At 39.4% G+C, this 24,064-nt stretch overlaps 2 protein-coding genes and 2 long non-coding RNA genes across 4 annotated transcripts; 2 read left to right on the forward strand and 2 right to left on the reverse strand.

Moving 5' to 3' along the window:
* The first annotated feature begins 582 nt into the window (after positions 1-582).
* Positions 583-2,492, forward strand: LOC134295502 (uncharacterized). Its single transcript, XR_010002097.1, has 2 exons — positions 583-1,017; positions 1,429-2,492. It is a non-coding gene; the product is annotated as an uncharacterized LOC134295502 (long non-coding RNA).
* A 4,575-nt stretch (positions 2,493-7,067) lies between these two features.
* On the reverse strand, positions 7,068-12,090 carry sptssa (serine palmitoyltransferase small subunit A). Its single transcript, XM_003216577.4, has 2 exons — positions 11,933-12,090; positions 7,068-8,407 (listed from the first exon to the last, which is right to left on the reverse strand). The coding sequence occupies exons 1-2, from the start codon at positions 12,033-12,035 to the stop codon at positions 8,304-8,306; spliced, it is 207 nt and encodes a 68-aa protein (XP_003216625.1). The 5' UTR covers positions 12,036-12,090; the 3' UTR covers positions 7,068-8,303.
* A 121-nt stretch (positions 12,091-12,211) lies between these two features.
* LOC134295501 (uncharacterized) lies at positions 12,212-16,209 on the forward strand. Its single transcript, XR_010002096.1, has 2 exons — positions 12,212-12,314; positions 13,001-16,209. It is a non-coding gene; the product is annotated as an uncharacterized LOC134295501 (long non-coding RNA).
* Positions 15,969-23,251, reverse strand: eapp (E2F associated phosphoprotein). Its single transcript, XM_008103388.3, has 6 exons — positions 23,094-23,251; positions 20,589-20,770; positions 19,471-19,569; positions 18,527-18,650; positions 17,909-18,031; positions 15,969-16,552 (listed from the first exon to the last, which is right to left on the reverse strand). Exons 1-6 carry the CDS (start codon positions 23,165-23,167, stop codon positions 16,276-16,278), a joined length of 879 nt encoding a protein of 292 aa, XP_008101595.1. The 5' UTR covers positions 23,168-23,251; the 3' UTR covers positions 15,969-16,275.
* Positions 23,252-24,064: the final 813 nt, after the last annotated feature.

Consider the following 24,064-nt stretch of genomic DNA (forward strand, 5'->3'; position numbering starts at 1 on the left):
CCCTCAGCCATTGTGGCTGAGGGGGTTACTAGAACACCAAGTGAGCTAGGCCTAAAGGGGGTTGGGGCCTACCCTTCTGACTGGCAGCCAGGGGGAGAACGTCTTCCTCGTCCTCGACTTTATTGTTCTAGGTTTTTTTATTGAAAGACATAGATTGGATGACTATGTCTTTTGTGGCCAAATTTGGTGTGCTTTGGTTCAGTGATTTTGTAGTTTACTCCATGGGAAAAATGCACATAACATTTTTATATAGAGAGATAATCAGAGATTAATGGGCCTTTCTTTAGAAAGGAATACTTAGCTGTGGTTTTCCCACTTCCTTTCTCTGAGATATAGCCTACAGCACCTGGTATTCATGGCAGTCTCCCATCCAAGTACTAACCAGGGCTGATCATACCTCATTTCCAAGATCAGACAGGGTCTGGTACATTTAGGATGTTTAGGACTACTTCTCTCCAAGTTTCCCAGCCAGCATGGCCAAAAATAAAGGAAGGACATATTTCCAGTGAAGGATATCTTAGCTATGTTGTCCTATTTGTACATGATAGATGTGGGATCCCAAGAGCCCCAACTCAGTGAAATGAAGCCACTCTGCTTATTTCCTTCCTCTGGATTAAAATCTGTAGCTAGGATAAACCAACATCTCCTTTGTGTAAGATAAAGGTAAAGGTTTCCCCCTGACATTAAGTTTAGTCGTGTCTGACTCTGGAGGTTGATGCTCATCTCCATTTCTAAGCCAAAGAGCCATCTTTGTCCGTAGACGCCTCCAAGGTCATGTAGCCGGCATGACTGCATGGAGCGCCGTTACCTTGCCGCCAGAGTGGTACCTATTGATCTGCTTACATTTGTGTGTTTTCGAACTGCTAGGTTGGAAGAAGGTGGGGCTAACAGCAGGAGCTCAGCCCGCTTCCTGGATTCGAACCGTCAACCTTTCAGTTTAATCTGCTGCACTACCAGGGGCTCCCAAATCAAGTGTAACCCCAAGTTAAACACACAGATGTCACCAACAGGATCCAGGTATTATGTCTTTATTATTACATTCTCATCCCTGAAGAAACAGATGATGCAGGTTTGTGAAATTTTATAAAAGTTTTCAAAGTTGTTCATGAAAAATGAACAGAGTTGGAGTGTGTCTATTGCATGCAACAATGTCAACCTATGCTCTACGAAAATAACCGTTCTCTCTACTCAGTTGAGATGAATATTGTCATGGAAAAACTGCTTTCTTTCTCTATTACAAAATAATTTATCCTGCTTACAAACATCCAATAGAATACTAGAGTTGGAAGAGACCACAAGCACCATTCAGTGCAACCCCCTTCCATGCAGGCACACAGACTCATTTTAAATACTGCATTTTAAATACTGTAATTACTACATGCATGCATGCATGCATACCGTTAATAAGCTTGTTTTCTGCTGCTCTAGAGACCAGGCTGGGGAAAATGGAAGGAAAAAGGAAGAGGGACCAACCAAGGGCAAGATGGATGGATGGTATCCTTGAAGAGACTGGCTTGTCCTTGAAGGAGCTGGGGTGGTGAAGGCCGAAGGCCGACAAGGAGCTCTGGCGTGGACTGGTCCATGAGGTCACGAAGAGTCGGAAGCGACTGACTGAATAAATAAACAACAATAAAGGAGACCAGGTTGGGGAGCAATGGATTCGAATTGCAGGAAAAGAGATTCCACCTAAACATTAGGAAGTTTCCTGATAGTAAGAGCTGTTCAACAGTGGAATATGCTGCCTCGAAAGGTGGTAGAGTCTCCTTCTCTGGAGGTTTTTAAGAAGAGGCTGGATGGCCATTTGTCAGAAGTGCTTTGGTTGTGTGTTCCTGCATGGGAAGGAGCTAGACTACCTGGCAATAACTCGCTGTTCTCTCATGTTTTAAACAGGTGTCGTCCCTCCCCAGCTATACCTGGAGATACCAGGGACTGAACTTCAGAAAAAGCTTGTGTTCTTCTACTGAGCTACTGCCCTTGCCTTAAGACTCTTAACAGTTTTCTTTTGAAATGCAAGACGTTCTTTGCACTGCCTGAAATAACTTTGCCCAGGGCCTTTCACAGGTTTCTCCCCAGAGCTCTCCAAATCTGCCTCCTTCCCCTCCTCCCCACCACCACCACAAAGATTCCTGCTGTTTTTATGCAGACCCTGGCAATTTTATACAAAGCCCTGCTGTTGATATGACCTTCCAAAAATGTTACAATTGATGTGAATTACCTAATAGTGCACTGTGGCTCCAATACTCAATGGGAGCAAAGCATAGTTAAGCAGGTGATTTGGACTTTAGAAAAATGCTATTATGTCGTTGCTGTGCGGGAGTGCTGCCTCTTCATCTTCCTTTTAGCCGCAGGACTTTCTCGTCTGTTGTCTGTTCTTTAAAGATGCATACATAACTTTTACAGTAGGAGTTGCAGCTGAAAGAAATGCTTTTCCCAAGCTCTGTACCACTTTCCTAAACCATCTTGTCAGAACATCATAAAAGTATTGCGAAGGAGGTTTGTCCGATGAAAGCCAATACTGATTTGATGATGATTGTGGCAACATTTTATCCAGTTTTGGTTCAGGCTTCAACCACTTGTCTCAAGTGTGCTTCTACGCTTGGTATATTGCTTGCCTATTCTTTTCATATCTGCAGTCTCTACACAGCTAGGACACCATTATCCTCTTCATTTCAGTTGCTCTGCAATCTTGTTGAAGCAGATGGGACTCTATCTACCTAACCTCTAACAACCTTTCCAACAAGCAGGGAGGTAAAATGTGATCATAATAAGCTAAACCAATTGGATAGAAAACTAACTGTATCTTGCTCCACTTCTGGTGACCACACCATCTTCCCAACCAGTTTCAGTGGCCATCAGCCGGTACTGCTGCTCTGCAGAGGAAATAAGAACCACAAATTGGATGGCAGGGTGCTTTTTAAGTGATATCCTACTGTTATCCAGATCTTTCTATATAGCAAACACCATTATTTGTGGTGCATATGGTGGTGTGTAGATATCATGCTGTAGATATTCACATGCTTAAGATCCCCTACTGTTTTACAGACTTTGGATTTATTTCCTGGCCTTTAATAGGTGATAATATAAGCAGTCCACTCAAGATATCCTTAGGATAGCTGATGTTCAATGTGTTGTCGAAGGCTTTTATGGCTGGAATCATTGGGTTGTTGCGCATTGTTCAGGCTGTATGGTCATGTTCCAGAAGCATTCTCTTCTGACATTTTGCATACCAATGGCAGGCATCTTCAGAGGTTGTGAGGTATATTGGAAATTAAGCAAGGGAGGTTTATATATCTGTGGAAGGTCCAAGGTGGGAGAAAGGACTCTTGCCTGTTGGAGGCCAGTGTGAATGTTGTAATTATTCACTTTGATTAGCATTAATGGCCTTTTAAGCTTCATTCCTGCATGGGAGAATCCTTTGTTCAGAAGTGTTAGCTGCCCCTAACTGATTCATGTATGTAATTCCTCTGTTTTCAGAGTGTTGTTCTTTATTTACTGTTCTGATTTTAGAGGGTTTTTTTTATTCTGGTAGCCAGATTTTGTTCATTTTCATGGTTTCCTCTTTTCTGTTGAAATTGTCCACGTTTGTGAATTTCAATGGCTTCTCTGTGTAGCCTGACATGGTGGTTGTTAGAGCAGTCCAGCATTTCTGTTTTCAAATAATATACTGTGTCCAGGTTGGTTCATCAAGTGCTCTGCTATGGCTGACTTCTCTGGTTGAGTTAGTCTGCAGTGCCTTTCATGTTCCTTGATTCGTATTTGGGAGCTGCATTTGGTGGTCCCTATGTGATGTTGTTCAGCTGGGTCTGAATCCCAATTCTCATCATTAATTCATCAATAATTGACATTTATGTATTTATTTACTATATTTATATACTGCTTTTTTCACACCTGTGGGGACTCAAAGCAGTGTCCAGCCCAATCATTTCGTCCAAAACATCTAGAAGACACTGGGTTTTCTACTCCTGGCATATGCCATCATTTAAGAAACAATTCGAGGCTTCATTACCACAGCTATTGAACTGGAGGTCAAAATTACGTTTCAAAATGTTGCACAAAACTATTATTTTTTCATTTGGGGATTTGGAAATTATCCGTTTGATGTCTCAATTTAATCAAGATGTTTAAAACATGACTAGTACAGCAGGGAGAAGGTGGGCTGTAAAACTAGTTTTGATTAGAATAGCTAACATTCTGAGGAAACTTTGAAGCTTCATTATATGAGAAATTGAAGATTGCGTTGAAGGGCAAAAGGGGCTTGTAGGACTGGGAGCCCTTTGAAGTTCTCCTTCCTCTGAAACTCTACATTCTCTACTCACTGCACTGAATTACTGGACAGCATTATGGGCTGCGGTGCAGATGCAAAAGAAATTTCTTCCCTAAACTTTTTAAATGCTATTTTGCTTTATAATAACTGAAGTTCTTTTCTCAGATTTTCCAAACTTTCATTTATTTTCTGTCAGTAGTTAGTTACCAATCATTTTCTCTAGCAACTGTATTACAGATTTAAGGTAATAACCTTCCTATACCGGAACCTGGTTGCTTTTATTTTTGTTTTATTCATGCTTTCAATATCAATACTTAATTTTCTCCTGTCAAATTATTTTTTATACTGAATGCTCTCCGGATGAATGTCTCCTTAGGCTTACAAATGGAAGATAAAGACATCTTGAATTTTGTGCTTTAGGTGCAAAAATAGCATAGCTCTAAGATATTTTGGTTGTGCAGACCCTTTGTTTGATAGAGAAAGATGGCACAGTGCAGTATACATCCTAGAAAGTTAATAAAATAATAATAATAATAATAAACTTTATTTATACCCCGCCACCATCTCCCCGTGGGGACTCGGGGCGGCTAGGGTCCTTAAACTGGTCCAAATTACTATTTTTTGTTATATGGGGAAAGCATTGTCTTGGCTCAAACATGAAAGATACAAACTATAAAAACAATACAATGTGTAGGCATTGACAATTTCCATGTGTATTCCCTAAAGTATATCAGCTATGCAACGTCTGTACCAACTGGAGGAAATTTAATTTTTGTGGATCCTAGAGTTTCACAATTTTTATTATTACAGCATTTCCCATCTTGCTTCGATGGTGGAGGGAAATGGGAATAGTGTGGCCCTTCAGCTTTTCTTAAGTACATCTAGCGAGCATAACCAATAGTGAGTATTGCAGGGAAATGTAGCATTCCGTCTTCATCTGAAACACTTTGCAAAGGAATCTTGTAGCACCTTTGAGATTAACTAAAGAAGTTCCAAGTTGCAGAGGAATGTACTTGGGCCACTTGTTTGCCATATTTTCACTTTCAGTCGTTTTATCAAGTCTTGTCCTTAACTTTTAACTGAGTTCTGCTGACCCTATGAATATTACACCTTTCTCACATGAGATCCTGCTCCCTGCCTGAGAGCTTCTTGAATCATGGTCTGCGGTTCCATGAAAATGGACTTCTGGAAAGTGATGAGTTGCACCTCATAGCAGTTGGTAGAAACATCTCTTCCTTAGAGCCTCATAAACCCAATCAAGAGGGCTTTAAACAAATTATGTTAAGGAGGGACAGTATTCATGAAGGCAGGCGTTCATCAAATGCTGAAGATAATAGCCTGAATATTATAGAGAAAACTGAGCAAATAGTACAAGAACCCAATAGTAAGAGGGAGAAATATCTCAAATAAGCAGTGGGAGGAATGGGCACATGATTTTAGATGTTTCTACACTAATGAACAGAGTGTAGGAAATAAACAAGGTTAAACTTGAACTCTTAATACAGCAAAGCGAATATACTAGGCATCACTGAAACCTGGTAGGATGAATTTCATGACTGGGAAAGAGGAAACAGGCAACCCTCACATTACAAGCAAGATAAGATTCTGTAGATTTCCCTTACAAGCCGATTTTCCTCACTTCCTGTTGTATCGCCCCTTTTTAACTATGAGTCATTTGTAAGTTAGATAATTGTAACTCGAGGACTGCCTATATATCCTATTTCAGAGATATAGAACAAACAGAAAGGGGTGGAGAGTATTATATGTCAAGGAGGTTTACACGCATGAAGAGTTTGGTCAACCTCAGCAGGAGAGATGGTGACTGAAGCTATTGGAGGTCTCTCATTCATAGGGCTGCCACTAGCTGAAGCCAACTTAATGACAGATAATAACGAACAGATCATCATGTAGCCAGATAGTCTCCCAGCATTATCTTAATGAGTTAAAATAACATAAGTTCAACTCAATGCTATCATAATACACTTCATCTTTGCAGGGGTCAGAATGATTTACCAATTATGTAATGACCAACCTGCCCACCCACACATCTTTCAAGCAACATAGCCACCCACCCAGCATGGCTATTTCTGTAACTGGACAGTGCGCTTCCTTTTCATTTTTTGGACAGGGGAGATCAGCAAAGACATGTCTAATTTTTTTTCCTGTATCTGAATGTGCTGTGAAGATATCATTTGCAGGGACTTCCTAGTACCTGTAACGGTTCTTGAGGATGCCGAGTCCAACACATCCAACTATTGGAAAATATTAATATGCATCCTTCCTGATCCCTCCACTATCCAATGATACAAAATGGTTATGTTGGTGAGGCAGTATCCCTTAAAATATAAGGTTTGGTGAGGCACACAGGCAGATGTAGCTATATACACACCTCTAAATGCAAGATCTTAGGCAGGAGTCAGGAGAGACTGAAGCATTGCTATTATCAGCCCCACACCTCCGAGAAGAGATTTTCCTCACATCTGAACAAGACTCTTAATCAGCAGATATATTTATACTACATGACAAAGTGGAACAAACAGACCCATTAGCTACATAACATTTGGAAATAATGCTAATTAAGCATCAGATCACAGATGAAATTCATATTTATAGCAGAGTTTTAAAGCAGGACATATAGGAGGGAGTGGACAAAAGCACAACTTACTGCATTGTTGTAATTTAAAGCTGAAATAGACTGGGACACCAAGTGATATTATGAATATGTTGTGGCCTATGCCATAGTTGGTGAGAGCACTACCCAAAAGAATCTCCCTACATTAAGGAGACACACATCAAGCATCAATTCTGCTTTAAGGTTTTATTTTGGAAAAGAATCACCTCCACCTTAAAAATTGGCATCTTACACTTCAGAATACAAATCTCAAAAAGCTATAAAAACCTAAGACAAGACTCCAGCCTAGTAGACAGCTCTTTATTGCTGTATTCTTTAAACTCTAGTCTACATCAAACCTTATTTTGGTTTTTTGGTCTAAGCGAAGTGGGGGTGGGGGACACATATAGCCTTACAAATTCTGTTGGACTGCCAATTCCACGTTTCCTCAACATCAGGTATAGTACCTGGGAGTGCTGAGAACAATAACTCACTGACAGGGAGAGCTGCATTATTCCCACCACTGGTTTAAAAAGTCAAAGAAATCTGAACAGTTACAACAATGTGTTTACAATACAGACATGATTATATTATAGACAACACCATAGTCACGGTCTTTTAATTCAAGTCTATATGAAAATTAGCTTTGGGGAAACAAGTACAATTCAATTAGAAGCATAAAGGTACAGTTCAATTAGGAACATTATAATAGCAGCATTAATATGCTTTCACAAATCTCTAGATGGCATACACAAAATAAATGAAATCTTCTCGTCAGATCCAACATTCCTCTCTTCCACAAAATCATTCCAAATCATATAGTACTCAGTTGTCACAATATTCTCTTAATGGAACAAAAAAAACTTTCCATTTACTGCTAAAGCAAAATACAGTGTTATACTAAATATTCTCTTGAACAGTCTAGATTGTAAGCACCTGAGTTAGAACTTATAAACAAGGTTTTGTAAGAAGGGTTCCATGAATATATCCACATCTCCATATGAATCTAAACACTTTTTTCTTACAAAATATGTTACTAGAAATTTACCCAGGTCGACATATAACTATACAATAGCAAAAGCTTTAAGCCCCATTTAATAAGATTATTTTGATTAAAAATAGAAGGCAAAATGTATTCAGTTACATTAAGAAAAGCTTTCACAGTGTAATACTGAGACTGTCACAAAGTTAAGAAAATACTGATATCAAATGTACAATCACAATATTAAGAGACAAGTTACCAGGGAATCTTGTAAAGAAAAAATGCCACCAAAACCCAGGGCATGTTGCATCTTTGTATGCACAACTGGCAGTCACTACCATCATGCCTTGTTTGTTATCTGTGGAAATCCTTAATTGTAGATGGTCATCTCTTCCCCACAGTCTGGTCCTCGGCTTCTGATTAGTAACTTCTTTTAATGTTCTTCATCATTGTACTATTTCAAAATAATGCAATATGGCCATAATATGCTGAGGCATGAAAACATAGCCAGTGTAAAGTGCCATTCCAACGATGGAGACTAACATGGAATCTGAGCAACAGTAAAGGAAAACTACACATTGATAACATAATAAAATAAAGCTATTATTTATTAATTACCCCACAATGAAATAAAGCATCATCATTATCTTTATTTATAGCCCACCTTTATCCCGTGGGGACTCAAGGTGGGTAACACTCCACACTGGGAAAGTTTAAAAGGTGCCATACAAAAGTTAAAAAGCAATTTAAAAACAATTAAATAAGGAGGGATTTCCAGAGTAGAAAGGCAGCCACCGAGAAGACCCGCTCTCTCGTTCCCACCAACTGAGCTTGAGATGGAGGAGGGACCAAGAGAAGGGCATCTCCTGAAGATCTCAGGGCCCAGGCAGGGTCATACCAGCGGATGTGGCCAGCCGAATAGCCTGGACATGAACCATCTCTTTAAAATGGAATCTCGTGTAATACAATAAATAGTATAACATTAAAATGAAATAAATGTCTTCATATATTCTTTGAGTTACGTAAATGGTACAGGTATCCAACCTAAGTCTACTTGCACAATCAGATGGACTACAGCAAAAGCATCAATCTGTAGCAACACGGCATTCCTATAAAGACTAGACCAATTAGGAATGCTACTTACTACATTTAACAGAATAATTAATAATAGTACTATTCAACACAATTATTAGCTAAAGAACTTGAATCAACTGAAGCACACAAATATGTGTAAGATTTTGATTGGGAAAAATCAGATGCTTTTGTCTAATTCAGGTCCCAAACTGAGCCTAAAATAAATGTGGATTGTTTGAAGTCTAATTTTGCCAGCAAGGCCACACTGACAGTGGAAGAAAGTACCATTAGTTGTTTGGGCCAAGAAGGATGAAACAAAGTTGATTAGAAGTCATGGAACAATGTCAACTAGGCCAGAGGGAACAAAGCACACCTCTACACTAAGGCCATAATCCTTTATGGTCCAGAGTAGCACAACAATATCACATATGGAACCATGTTACATGTAGTCATTCAGTGACTAGATCTACTACAGATACCTGGTCATTCCATACCTAATGAGAGTGATAGGAAAGCCAAAAAGCATCAGGCTAAATCCCTATGATATATTTTCATCTCTGGCATTAGAGACATAGCCAGATGCTTTTCTAATCTCCTCACTACAAGTATGGAATAGCTATGGAGGAACTGCAGCAGGAAGAGCATGGCATGTCCAGGAAGAGGAAGAGCAGAGTGAAAATGGAATTCAAACTTCTGCATCAACCAGAGGGACACCTACAGGAATAAGATTGACTTATGCCTACATATGCCACGAATGTGATGCCTAATAATAGGTCACCTCCCACCCCCCACCATAACACACAGCAAAAGCTTTCTATTTTGGCCAAATGAAGCCCAAGGACACTTGTCACTTGTCCATTCCTGATCTCATCTCACATCTCGTGTCCTACCACCAATTCAGTAATTGATGAAAGACCCACAAAAAGAGTAAAGGTAAAGTAAGCAAAACCCATTTCATGCATGACTGAGAAACCAAGGGAAATTCCCTGCTCTGAATTTAGAGGGGAAGGGCACTTTAGTTGTGTATTGATGGCAGCCAGTTTTATCTACAGATGTTCTGCATTTTTTAAATTCTGCTATTTTATGGGGTGTGTGTGTGTATATATGTGTATGTGTGTGTGTGTATATATATATAGTGGTTGTTATAATTCTGTGTGATATTGTTTTGTACTCATGTACAATTTTGTTATATAAACATCTAGTGCCTTTGTAAGCCGCCCTGAGTGTCTTCGGGGAGATGGTGGTGGGATATAAATAGTTTATTATTATTAAAGGAAAAACTAGAGAAATTCAATAAACATATATACAGGCTGAGTACCCTTTATCCAAAGTGCTTTGGAACAAGAAGCATTTTGGATTCCTTTGGATTTTTGAACATCTTTATTTGCATATAAATACATAATGAAAAATCTTGGGGATGGGATGCAAGTATTTCCATACAGAATATTTTAATCAACTTAAGCATCACACCAAGTTTGTGTACTTATTGACTTATGCCTACATATGCCACTAATGCGATGACCAATTTTTGTGTATGTGTGCGTGTATCAGGAGCAACTTGAGAAACTGCAAATCGTTTCTGGTGTGAGAGAATTGGCTGTCTGCAAGGATGTTACCCAGGGGATGCCCGGATGTTTTGACCATCCTTGTGGGAGGCTTCTTTCATGTCCCTGCATGGAGCTAGAGCTGATAGAGGGAGCTCATCTGTGCTCTCCCTGGGTTGGATTCGAACTGGCAACCTTCAGGTCAGCAATCCAACCTCCAAGTCATCAGTCCTGCCGGCACAAGGGTTTAATCCACTGCACCACCGGGGGTTCCTCAGTTGTAATTAAAAACAACTATAGACGTAGAAAAGACCACAAGGACCATCCAGTCCAACCTTCTGCCATACAAAAATACGCCATCAAAGATGTTTTACCATCCTGTGGGAGGCTTCTCTCATGTCTCTACATAAGAAGCTGGAACTGATAGACGGGAGCTCACCCCGCTCCAGATTCGAATCGCTGACCTTTCAGGCAGCAGTCCTGCCAGTACAAGGCCTTAACCCATTGCGCCACAGGGGCTATGTGATGTCCAATAATGGGGGGGGGGAATACACTCCAACACACAGCAAACTTGGCATAATGCATTAAGTTGAACCATCACAAATCATTTGAGTCATTATCTCATCAACTCGTAGTCCATTTTGGAATATTTATTTTTAATTTTAGAATTTTTCCATGCGAGGGGTGCTCAGCCTGTAACATAACACAACAGTTATTGTGGTGTACTATGTGTTGAAAAATGAATTCAAGTTTAAGTCCCAGCTGAGCCATAAAACTTACTAGGAGGTGCTGAGTTCACTAATTACACTCAGCCTGACCTACCTCACAAGACTGTTGGGAGAACAAGCGAGCAGAGATGCTCACTGGAGGAGGAAAGGGAGGATAGCAAAATACAGTAGAGTCTCACTAATCCAAGCTAAACGGGCCAGCAGAAGCTTGGATAAGCGAATATCTTGGATAATAAGGACTGATCAAGGAAAAGCCTATTAAACATCAAATTAGGTTATGATTTTACAAATTAAGCACCAAAACATCATGTTATACAACAAATTTGACAGAAAAAGTAGTTCAATACGCAGTAATGTTATGTTGTAATTACTGTATTTATGAATTTAACACCAAAATATCACGATATATTGGAAACATTGAATACAAAAATGGCTTGGATTATCCAGAGGCTTGGATAAGCGAGGCTTGGATTAGTGAAACTCTACTGTACATGAAAACCAGAAGGCTTGAACTCAGGCATGGGCAAACTTTGGCCCTCCAGGTGTTCTGGACTTCCGGCTGTAAGGAATTGTGGGAGTTGAAGTCCAAAACAGGTGGAGGGCCCAAGTCTGCCCATGCCTGAGAGATTCACTCGAGTGTCAGGCCCTTCCTCGAAGCCAGGCCCTTCCCGCTTCCTCCTCCTCCTCTTCCCCACAAGTCCCTGAAAAGAAAAAGCACGGAAAGGATACTAAACACAGTCCGCTCCCAGGGCTCCAGCATGTAAAGCGCGGTGACCAGAAGGTACTGGTAATAGAACCACGACATCCGCTTCCAGGCCGAAGTGAACGCCATCACGCCGCTGCTGAATCTCCGTGAGTGAGGCAGCCGCGCCTGCGCAGGAAAAGTCAAGCCCAGGCCGCAAGCAGGGACACGTGACGCGCAGTGCCTCCGCGGATTGGCCAGGCCCGCTAAGAAGCACACACTCTCTAGTCCTTCTTTTTTGGACTTCAACTCCCAGAAGCCTCAGCTGCCTTCACCCATGATTAGGTATTCTGGGAGCTGAAGTCCAAATCCCCTGGAAAGCCATCGTTTGGGAAAAACCGAATACCCTTCAAAGTTTGCCCAAGCCACGTGAGTAAGCACTGGTCAATTGAAATTGTGGGAAGTTGTGGGGGATGATATAAATACAGTAGTCAAAAGGCTGAAGGAAGGAGGAGCGTTAGGGGTACAACTATATCAAGCCTGGACAAACCTGGGCCCTCCAGGTGTTTTGGACTTCAACTCCCACAATTCCTAACAGCCGGTAGGCTGTTAGGAATTGTGGGAGTTGAAGTCCAAAACACCTGGAGGGCCCAGGTTTGCCCAAGCCTGATCCATATGCTGTTAGTTTGGTGAGGCATCAGCACCATTTGGCAGAGGAGGCTTGTAATACTACAGCTCCCATGATTCCACTGCATCGAGCCATGGCAGCTAAAAGGGTGGCAAACTGCATTTATTATACAATGCAGATTGCATGGTGTCACCCACATGAACCTCCTCTCATGCCACAACATTGTGGCTAAAGTACCAGAAAATTGGGCCAAACCAGCTGCTATTAAAATGCAAGCAGCACAACTAAAACAGCACAGCGCGCATGTTATTTTAATATTTAAATATTGAAATGAATGACATCGTTTCATCTGCATGTGCTATGCAGAGGAAACAACGTCATTCGTTTTAATATTTAAATGTTTTCATCACAGCAATGTGTTTTTGAATTTTAGATTTTAATGTGTACACATTGTTTTTAATTAGTATTGTTTTCTATTTATTGATAGCTTAAATAGATAAAAGTATCGTAGATTGGAAGCATTGTTGCCATTGGGTAACAATGATATCTCAACCAGAGCACATACACATTTGAAGGTTCAAAAAGACAAATGAGCATAGAGTTTGGTTCCATTCTGCAAGTATGAGGATTACCTGGGAAGGAATCCCACTGGAGCATTGTAGCACACCAAAATACCTGGGAGTTACCCTGGACCGTGCTCTGACCTACAAGAAGCACTGCTTGAATATCAAGCAAAAGGTGGGTGCTGCTTGAAACAATATCCTATGAAAACTGACTGACACAACTTGGGGATCACAACCAGATATAGTGAAGACATCTGTCCTTGTGCTTTGCTACTCTGTTGAGTACGCACGCACAGTGTGGAACACATCTCACCATATTAAAACAGTAAATGTGGTTCTGAATGAGACATGCCACATTATCACAGGATGTCTACGCCCTACACCACTGGCAGTATTATACTGTTTGGCTGGTATTGCACCACCTGACATCTGCCAGGAAGTAGCAGCCAGCAATGAAAAGACCAAAGCAGTGACATCTCTGGCCCATCCTGCTTGGATATCAGCCAGCAATGCCAACATCTTAAATCAAGAAATAGTTTTCTAAGATCTACAGAGATACTTGCAGGAAAGCCTCAGCAAGCCAGAATCCAAAAGTGGCAGGCTAAAACCCGGAACCTCAATCCATGGCTGATACCGAAGGAGAGACTCCCCCCGGTCACACAGAAGACTGGGCAACTTGAAAGGCCCTGAGATGCAGAGTCAACCTTAAGAAATGGGGCTACAAAGTGGAGTCCACGACATGCAAGTGTGGTGAACAGCAAACCACAGATCACCTATTACAATGCAGCCTGAGCCCTGCCACATGCACAACAGAGGACCTTCTTATAGCAACACCAGAGGCACTCCAAGTGGGCAGGTAATGGTCAAAGGACAGTTAGTACAATGACAAGTTTTAAACTTTGTTTGTTTTAAATACATTACAACTGTAACCTTGGTTCATTTCTGATACGAAAAATAAATAGCATAGAATTTTATCCTTGCTAGTATATTGGTACAGAACAGAAACTGAATTTATAGAAAATGTTTTGTGTAACCACAGGGATATTTTTATGAAATTATTTTCCACTGAAACACTGCACAAGGGTTTTATAGACCGTCATTTTGCTGTCACTCCCTTTGCTACTGATGCCACTGAAGTGATCTGGAACAAAGGTTGAAAGGACAACTGAAATGACTTTGAGCAACTCGGAGAGTCTGGGGCTCATCAGCTTGGGAAAGAAGGAAGAGGTAGATGACTTACCTAATTTGAAAGCCACCCACTTTTAAAAAATGTTGTTTTAACTCACAATGCCCTCATAGATCCTCCAGATCACCGCTTAAACTGTGGGTCCCAAGCTCCACTCAAAGTTGGGGGTCACAAAAAAATCTAACAACAGTAAAACTTTCTGAATGCCACCCATTTACCCAAACCTAGTCATAGCATCGTAGAGTTGGAAGAGACCTCGTGGGCCATCCAGTCTAATCCACTGCCAAGAAGCAGGAAAATCACATTCAATGCACCCTCGACAGATGGCCATCCAGCCTCTGCTTAAAAGCCTCCAAAGGAGCCTCCACCACACTCTGGGGCAGAGAGTTCCACTGCTGAACAGCTCTCACAGTTAGGAAGTTCTTCCTAATGTTCAGCTGGAATCTCCTTTCCTGTAATTTGAACCCATTGCCCCAAGTACTAATCTCCAAGGCAGCAGAAAACATGCCTGCTCCCTCTACCAACGTGCAGTATTTACAGTGAACCTTGCAGTTAATGCTTCCACTACTTCTGTTTAGCAAGCCTTGCAAATGCTGATTATCAGCAAATGTTTGGTTTGTATACCTATTTTATATACCTATATACCTGGGGTCATGTCAACATTTATTCAGCGGAAAGGGGCTGCAACTGGAAAACATTTAAGCTCTAGAACACATGGAAGCAATTCTGCCATGCCTCTTGTTATTCCTAAGTTCCTCTGGTTTTCCTTCACAGAAAAAGGCAATGATTGAAAATTTTTGTCAGTGTTGAAGTATTCCACAACATAAAATATGGTAAAATTGTTCCTCATATTTCGGTTTAACAAAAACAATTCAGAAGACAGAGGAAAGTGGAGCCACATTTTCATAACTCCTAATTTTTCAGCATTCTGGGCATTTTCACATTCTAAATGTAGCTCTTTAATCCCATTGTATCTCCTCTTCGAAAATATACTTAAAGGAGAAAAAAATCCTCTTATTTATGCCTTAGCAATGTTCCACCTTGTTTTCCAAGATATCCCTTCAATGGCATTTACTATAACCCCTTAAAAATGTTTGATGTAAACACATGCAGAAAATTAATATCTTTCAATAAAAAGTGGTATCTTAATTCTTTTTCTAGTATTTAGACTGGTAGTCATCAAGAATGAAGTATACTGATGTACAATCTCCAACTTTCATAATCTAAGACCATAACTTTCATAATAATCTAATATTTAATAAGGTAATATCAAATCTGAAAAGACAGATAAATCAAGTTCTAAAATAACTGTGTGTGGAATTAAATAAGAAAAAATAAGTTGTAAAAAAAATGTATGTCATAATGACAGCCATCAGAACAATACATTTAAATTACTTGGTGTTTTAAAAAGGTTTTCATTTCCATTACCGGAAGTGTGTTTAGATCACACACTAATGCTATAGCCTTTAGATTCTACAGGATTTTAATGTGTATCTAATATGTAAAATGAGAAATCAAAATGCTTTTTCATGGCTTGATTTTTGTAAGATATATAGATAGCACTAGCAAGAAAGTGCTCTGACAAGACAATCACATTTTTATGTTGAAGGACAATGGAAGCCTCAATATAAGATGAGTGCATCACAAGGAACAAGTACACTGGATTTTGAAAATAACAAAGTGAACAGAATCAAACTCAAACAGAGTTTAGTGATGCTACTATCCATTTTATGGCAGTCATCCATTATACAGACTATGAAATCCTGGCATAAATTTACTTTAAATTATAACCTTTTAAAAGCTAATTTACAGAGCATGTAAACAACAGTTTGAAAATGACACATAATTATGTACAAAAATTAAAGTTCACTTTGTTTATCAATAGAAAGAGAGGCAAGGACATTTCCACATTGCACTAGATTTTTTAACAAATGACACAAAAAGTAACTTAAAACAAACAGAACACCTCTCTGTTTTGGATCTTTAATACAAACTTAATGTAGGATTTATGTCTTAGCAATGACTTGCCAGAACATTGAAAAAATGAAAGACTTCATCCTTATCAAAAACCGCCACCTCTGTTGAACATTCAGTACATTTTACTGGATGATATATTTCCTCCTCCTCCTGTTTTTCTGAGCCAGCGGTGGATTCAGTACTCTGTTTAATTTTCTTGTGCTTCCTCTTTGTCTTCATGTTCAATGGATCTTTGTATTTCAAAATCTCTTCTTTGATAACAGTGCAGTTCATCACAAACATGGCTCTGTACTGGGTTCTGTATGATTCATGCCTTTAAAATAGGGAAGAAGAAATGCAGTGATCTGAGACTGACAGAGCACTTCAAAGAGGTAGCAATCCAAATCATGCTTCCAGGAAATTACCAGATACAGAAAATGCAAACAAGAAAGAGGTGTTTCTCCATTCCAGAAAGAGAATACAGAGAAAAATAAGAAGTAGCTCAACATATTACAGACTAGTTAACTTATCTGACATGGATTTAAGTTGACTTAGTATTATATCTATTATCTATTTTATTACTTTTTCTCTAAAGAACTTTAGTGGCTTCCAGAGTAATCTCTGTCCCTTGCAGAGCTTGAAAACATTACATTTGGGAGCTATAGCTCCCAAAGGTAACTTTTCTGGTTCTGGCAATGTATAGTAGACCTGCTTATTATGAAAGAAATCTATTCCAGGATGCTTCAGATAATTTTCACATAACCTAGAACCCTATTTTTCCTATGTGAAATGAGCACTGTTTCAGGCTTCCAGCTGAAGCATACCACAAAATCGATCTGCAGAACCTAGAAAATACCTAGAAAAGAGTCCTTTCTAAGCCTCTAGTGCAATCCTATGGTCATCTTCCAGCAAAAGTGTGACCATAGAATCACAGTGGAGACTAGAAAATACTAATAATGATAAGCAGTCCTACTGTATAGTGCTTGCCCCCCTCTTATCAGTTCAATTTCCGTTTAGCAACAATAAGGTAAGAACAAAGTTTCTAAGTACAAGATAATGGATCTAAATTTTCAAATACAAAAACCTATTAAAAGTAAGTGAAAGTTTCTATATCCCTTTTTTCACACATACAAAAGTGAGCTGATTTGACAACCACCAATTGTCTAAAAAACAGGGTCAAATGTGGTTATATAATAAATTTCCAAAGGGTGAAATCCTCTCTCCTCTTGCCCTTCACGATTAGCAGTAGGAATCTAAGGCCTCTTCTACACTGCCAGATAATCCAGGTTATTAAAGCAGAAAATCCACATTATCTGGTTTGAACTGGATTATCTTAGTCTACACTGCCTTATAGCCCAGTTCAAAGCAGATAATGTGAATTTTATATAGCTGTGTAGAAGGGGCCTTACAAAATTTAGACAATTTGTTTTTTTGACTCCATGTTGACTGTGTGATTCTAGTAGTACAAAAAGTAATGACCCCAAATTCTGAACAAATTTTTATTTTAATCTTACAAACACAGTGAAAAAAATCACTTCTCTTATTCTGTGATTAATGCTCTGATTGATGAAATAGAAATCTACCAAAAAAGAGTGTATTTAAATTTAAATGTGACTATATGAATAAGCACTGTCCTTCATCATCAGTAAATTCCAAAATAATACAGACTGCTTAACATGCAGGCAATTACCTCTGACAGTCAAGGCACAACGTCGTCATGCAAGCAGGACAGTTCAAGACCGCATCACTGTTGGGAATGGCAGGAAGTTGGGTTTGTTGTTGTTCTGATAGTGTACTTCTTATACTGTGATATCTCCAAAAAGATAGAATGCAGATTGGGGAAAGATGAACAGACATTTTTACTGAAACGTTTGTAGACACTGAACAAAATTCATAAACACCTGATGAAAAGACCATCCTAACACAATACCAAGACTGAAGACCTCCATCAATTTCCTCACAAAATACTGTACTTAAAACCAAAAGTTTAACAAACATTGCAATTTCTTGTTTTAGCCACATTACCCTTATTTCAATATATATCATAACTCTGATATGGACGCATCATTTCCCAAACCTGGAAGCTTAGGTTTCAGCAGAAGTGCAGGAGTGCATTTGCACTAGTGTGCCTGCTGCATCCCTTTCTAGAGACATCACATATGGCCATAGTAACACATGCCTTGGAAATTTCTAATTTGGGAAAGTTTGGAAGTTACTGTGAAGCTACTGTAGTTACAGTAAGAAATTAAGCAACTTGTGTAATACCAATTCATGCTATCAAACCAAAACAAATACTCAGTCTTCTTACCTTCTTCTCTTCTTGTCTACCCATTCCTGGTCTCTCTTGTCTTCCTCAGGATCGTAAAACAGCTCATCATTAGTTGGAATTCGGCGCTGTTGCTGTTTCTTTTTTTTCCTGGCTTCTGGCGCAGCTGTTAAATTTATATAAATACAGTTTGAATATGTAGTCCAAAAACAGAAACTTTTGAAGAAATAAATGCAAACCCTTGAAAAGTTAATGTTCCTTTTCAGTTATTGAAGTATACAAATGCATGTTTTCGAAGCACAGCACCACTCATAAACTATACCTGTAACTGCAGAGCACATCAGAAATCATTTCTGATTCAGGATGACATTTATTTATAGCAGGAACCAAGTATTGGACAGAAACCTAATACACAAAATTTTAACAATTGCTTTAAGATTAAACTTACATTTAAGTCTATCAAAGTTACTGATGTTTTTGTATGTATTGTAATCCATATTTGTTTTTATCTTTTGTGAGTTGTGCTGAATCCCAGTACTGGGGAGAATGCAGGACATAAATGAATAAAATGAAGATGATGATGGAGCAAGAGGAGAATGGCAACTGCAGAAGCAATGTTCTAAACCAAGAGATACAGCAAGGAAGTTGCATATAAACACATGACATACACACACAATATTTGTTTAGACTCTGGGTACAAGGTTACAGACTATCCAGTTTTTGTTTTTTATGGGTTTCTGCAATTATTCTCACATCCACTTCAAAATATTCCTTGAATACTTGCTGAATGTAGTGGTTTGGTAGGGGGAGCAGTGGAATCCACCATTTCTAATCTCCTTCTGATCTCCTTTCTTGGATGAACCTTATGTTCAAATAATAAATTTTCTGAACATTCAGCAAAACTAACTTATGGTAGCCCAAGTTATTCCTGCCCAATGTACCTCTTTTTAGAGCATGCAATATCAGAATGAATACGAGTTATTTACCTCCTTTTTCTTCATCATCTGAATCGGAATCAAAATAAATGTCGTCATAGTATTTTGTAGTGGAAGAAGTTCCAGACTGGCCAGCATTCGATGCACCATCTGTTACAAAATATCAAGTAGGCAAAAGAAACAGGCATCAAAATATTTTCTCTGGGATGCTATTTGAAATTACTGTAATGCTTTGCAACCATTTTTCCAGATTGTGATTTTCTTCTGAGGTGAACAAACCTGTTTGGCCAAGACTAGTCAACATGGGATCATATTGTTGGACTACAACTACCAGCAACCCCTACCGATGGCTACAGTACGACTGGTGGGAGTTCCAGTTTAAGAAAACATAGAAGTCAAGCAATTCCCTATATTAGAGTATAACACGATAGCAATTCCCAGTTTCTACCCAGAAGTAGAAAGGGATTTTTTTGCCTATCTGGAGAAAGGGATTGACAAAAGCTGAGGGTGCTACTTATACCAAATATAGTAACTAATACTACAGATATAAAATAAAGATGCATACATACAATTTTTAAATAAACACTTGTATTTAATAGCTATAAGCACCCCACATATGTTAACCGTGTGAATTGTCAAAGCAGTCTTCTGTCTTCATAAATCAGTAACTGCCTGTGTAAAATCTTAATGCAGTTCAAAAGTATAGTTTTAAACTTAGCAGTGTTATCAATAAATTATTTTGCTTGATGGAGCTAGACATTTATACTACCTAGATAATCTCTGATTTGTGGTAGGGAAACACCTGTGTTGTAAACAAACTTATTTGAAATTTCCCAGGCAGGAAATTTATAAAGGAAAGAAGATTCAAACTGTCAATCTTTATTAAATAGTGTCTTTAAACTTAACAATGGGAAGGAAAAAATAAATAACATGTTTAATTATTTCAAGACATTGATCTGGGATTTCTTTTGCTATCCTTCCATCCCATAATCTCACTCCTCTAGCTCACTTGCCTTAAATCCCAAACTATTTCATACGGAGCAGCATTTTGCCCAAAGGTTTCCAGGTGTTGCTTTCTACAAGATCCTTAAAGAAATAAGTAATAGAATTGAGGAAGCAGCACAAAACTGTTAACAAATCTTCCCTGCCAACATGATAAAGGCAATTACCAGTAAGCTGTGATTTCCACTTGCCCTCCATGTTCTTCATGGTGCTGGTCAGTTCAGCTTCCATTTCCTTTTGGAACTCATCATCGCTAGAAGATTCACTCTCTCCAGTCAAACACTCCCGGATAAGTTTACGTTTCTGTTCAGGAGTGCCATGTAAAAGTACATCCACTTCATCTTCAGAGCTAAAGATAGTGAAACATTAAAGACATTGAAATTCCCAGACTATAGCTGCTGGGCATATTACCTGGGGGATTCTTATGTCCTGTAACTAAAAAAAAAATTAGGTCCTATTGCCTCTGTGCATACAGTTCAATTACATAATCTGTTGTGGTGGCAGCTTTATGTTTCTTTGCCTTGTCTAAGTCTAAAAGTGATAAATCAACAGTTTCCAAGATAATCATTAACTTGACATTTTTCCTAATACAGGCTACATAACAGTTGGGTGATTTGGGCATCTGAAAAGATGAATGGGGATACAGATGAATGATGACATATGGGGGTGCATCTACACTGTAGAATCAATGCAGTTTGATACCACTTTAACTGGCATAGCTCGATGCTATGGAATCACGGGAGTTGTAGTTTTATGGAATCTTTAGATTTCTCTGTCAGGGTGCTGGTGTTTCATCAAACCACAACTCACATAATTCCATCGCATTGGCAGTTCAAGTAGTGTCAAACTGTATTAATTTTGCAGGGTAGATGCATCTAGCAACTAGATTAGTGGAGCAAGTTCGCCTCAAGAAGATTTGTAAATGTTTTCAAAAAAGAAGCCTAAAGACAAAGTGGCTATGTGGATAGGATTGGACAGAATAGTTTTTCTAAAGTCTTATACTCATACTTTCCTGATATGGTGCAAAATCTGGTATACAGCTCTGCCACCTTCCTCCCTAGGGGCATACTTTACCACTTGATAGCTGGCTTGGGGATAAATGGGCAGGGTGCGTAGCCTTACTAAAATTTACTAGTTATCATATTCAATGGGAAGCCACTGGATAAATGTGAGTGTAACTTGAGTGGTGGACTATAACTCTGGAGATTAGCATTCAAATTTCTGCTTAGCTGTGGAAACCCACTGGGCGATCTTGGGTACATTAAACTCTCTCAGCGTCAGAAGAAGGCAATGGCAAACGTCTTCTGAACAAATATTGCCAAGAAAATCCCATATTAGAGTTACCTTAGGGTTGTTGGGGTTTAACCCCATACATGAGGAACAGTTTAGTTAGCTTAGTATAGGCTAAGGGTTTCCCTTCCCCCATGTCTTCTGTATGACAGTTGGGAATGTATCTATTTCTTCTCCCCTCTCTGTTTCTATTCCCATTCTGATTGGATGCTTTTCTACTGCAAGCCTTTTCTTGAATCAGACTTCTGTTTTCTTACATCTTAGTATGGAGAGTATGAGCTGTGTACTTTGAGGTCTCTGTGTGTGTGACAGAGAGATGTAGTGATGGATGTTTTTTTCTCTCTCTTTGAAACCTTAGAAGAGAAGGGTGTTAGAGTAGCTCAGACCCAGTTCTTTATCATGAAGAAATGTAGCTAATTCTTTATTATTGTAAACAAACCTTTTGTGATTTTTAAGATTGGACTCTACATCTTTGCCTGTCTAAGCTCTGAATTCTTTACAGCCACATCACACAGCACCTCTGCTGGCTAATGAGCTGACTGCCCAACTTTTGTATCCTGTTTGATTTTTGGATGCTCTGCTAATTTTAGGATAGTTTTCCCTAACAAGGGTCACCATTGGCTAGAAGCAGCTCAAGGGCATATAGCAGCAGCAACAACACAAATGACACTACACATTATGTATGAAACGCAAATTCCGCCCACACACTGAATTCATGAATAAGCTGAACTATAATCGAGACACACTTAATTACTGCTTACTTATTGAAGCATTATGCTTAGGGCAGTGTTGTCAACTTCGCCCAGGACATCACTGTACAAAACAGAAATATAAACTGCTTGACAATTCCCTATTACATCTGACTCTGGGGAGGGGGGGGCGGGTGATCTGTTTTACAAGATATGAACACTGAATCCTATTTGGCCAATTCAAGCAGGGATGACGTTTGTAAACACCGTCATTATTATTGTATTTATTTATATCCCGTTTCCCTCTCCTAAAAGGAGATTCAAAGAGGACTGACCCTCTCCCCATAACCATCTTCTTCTTCCCTTTGCTTCAAAAGCATTAGCTGGCTCTGTAGAATTAAAGCAGTTTGACACCACTTTAACAGCCACCGCTCAAGGCTATGGAATCCCGGGAGTTGTAGTTTTACAAAGTCTGTAGCCTTCTCTGTCACAGTGCTGGTGCCTCAATAAACTACGGCTCCCAGGATTCATAGCATTGAGCCAGGGCAGTTAAAGCGGAGCCAAACTCTATTAATTCTACAACGTAGGTGCGCCCACTGTCTAAAAAAGGCCGTTGATAGAAAGGCAAGGCTCTGCTCTCTTTGCGTCTCGATTTGTTTCTTTTTCCGCCAGGACCAAGGAGGAGGGACTCACCTGCTCAGGGCCGGCTCCTCATCACTGGGCTCCTCGACCACGTAAGGGTCGTCCTCTTCCCGTAAACGGCTCATGGCGGCCTAAACAGTCAGACCCCTTCGGCTTCCGTAAGGTAGGAAACGCTTCCCTCACTTCCGGCAGCCCGGAAGTGATCCGTCAAGCTAATGAGTCCGGTCGGGAACAACGTGAGCAGTACGGATAGTTCCTCTTTGCGGCTGTTTGTGCGCCAGCTCTGTTAGGGTTGTGCGTTTATGGAATCAGCTTGGGTTCCCGGCGTTGGCTGGATTATTTGAAAGTTATTTTTTTAAATTGTACAAAATCCATAAGGTTGTAGATTAACTACAACTGACATCCTGCCAGGTTGACCCCCTGAAATTCTATCAGTACTTAATGTTTGTTATGTTGGGCAACAGCTGAACTGTTTAAAATCTTCAAAGATTGTGTCAAAGATTGGCATGCCATATGCCAGCAAATATGGAAAACACAAGAATGGCCATCAGATTGGGGGAAAAAATCAACATCCCCATACCAAAAAAGAGGAAACGTTAAGAATGCTCAAACTTTCGTACAGTAGCACTTATTTCACATGCCACAAATTGATGCATTTAAATAATGAAATGAAGCACTCGGTAAACTGATAAACAAATGCTTACTCTAAATGATTTTTCCATAAGCATAAAGGACTCTCCACAACTACATTTCTACAATTCTGAAATGTGATATACTCCAAATCCAAAATTGTCCGTATGAGTGGCTGAGGCCTTTGCTGTCTGATACTTTGATTCATCCACAAAATTATTAAATATTGTATAAATTCACCTTCAGGCTGTGTGTATGAAACAAATACATTTTGTGTCTAATCTTGGGTTCCATCTCTAAGTTTATGTATGTATATGCAAATACAGGTTACCCAAAATCTCAAAATAGGAATCTGAAACACTGTTGGCTGAAAGGATACTCAATTTGTTGTC

Source organism: Anolis carolinensis, chromosome 1 (assembly GCF_035594765.1).
Source record: "Anolis carolinensis isolate JA03-04 chromosome 1, rAnoCar3.1.pri, whole genome shotgun sequence".
Lineage (NCBI taxonomy): Eukaryota > Metazoa > Chordata > Lepidosauria > Squamata > Dactyloidae > Anolis > Anolis carolinensis.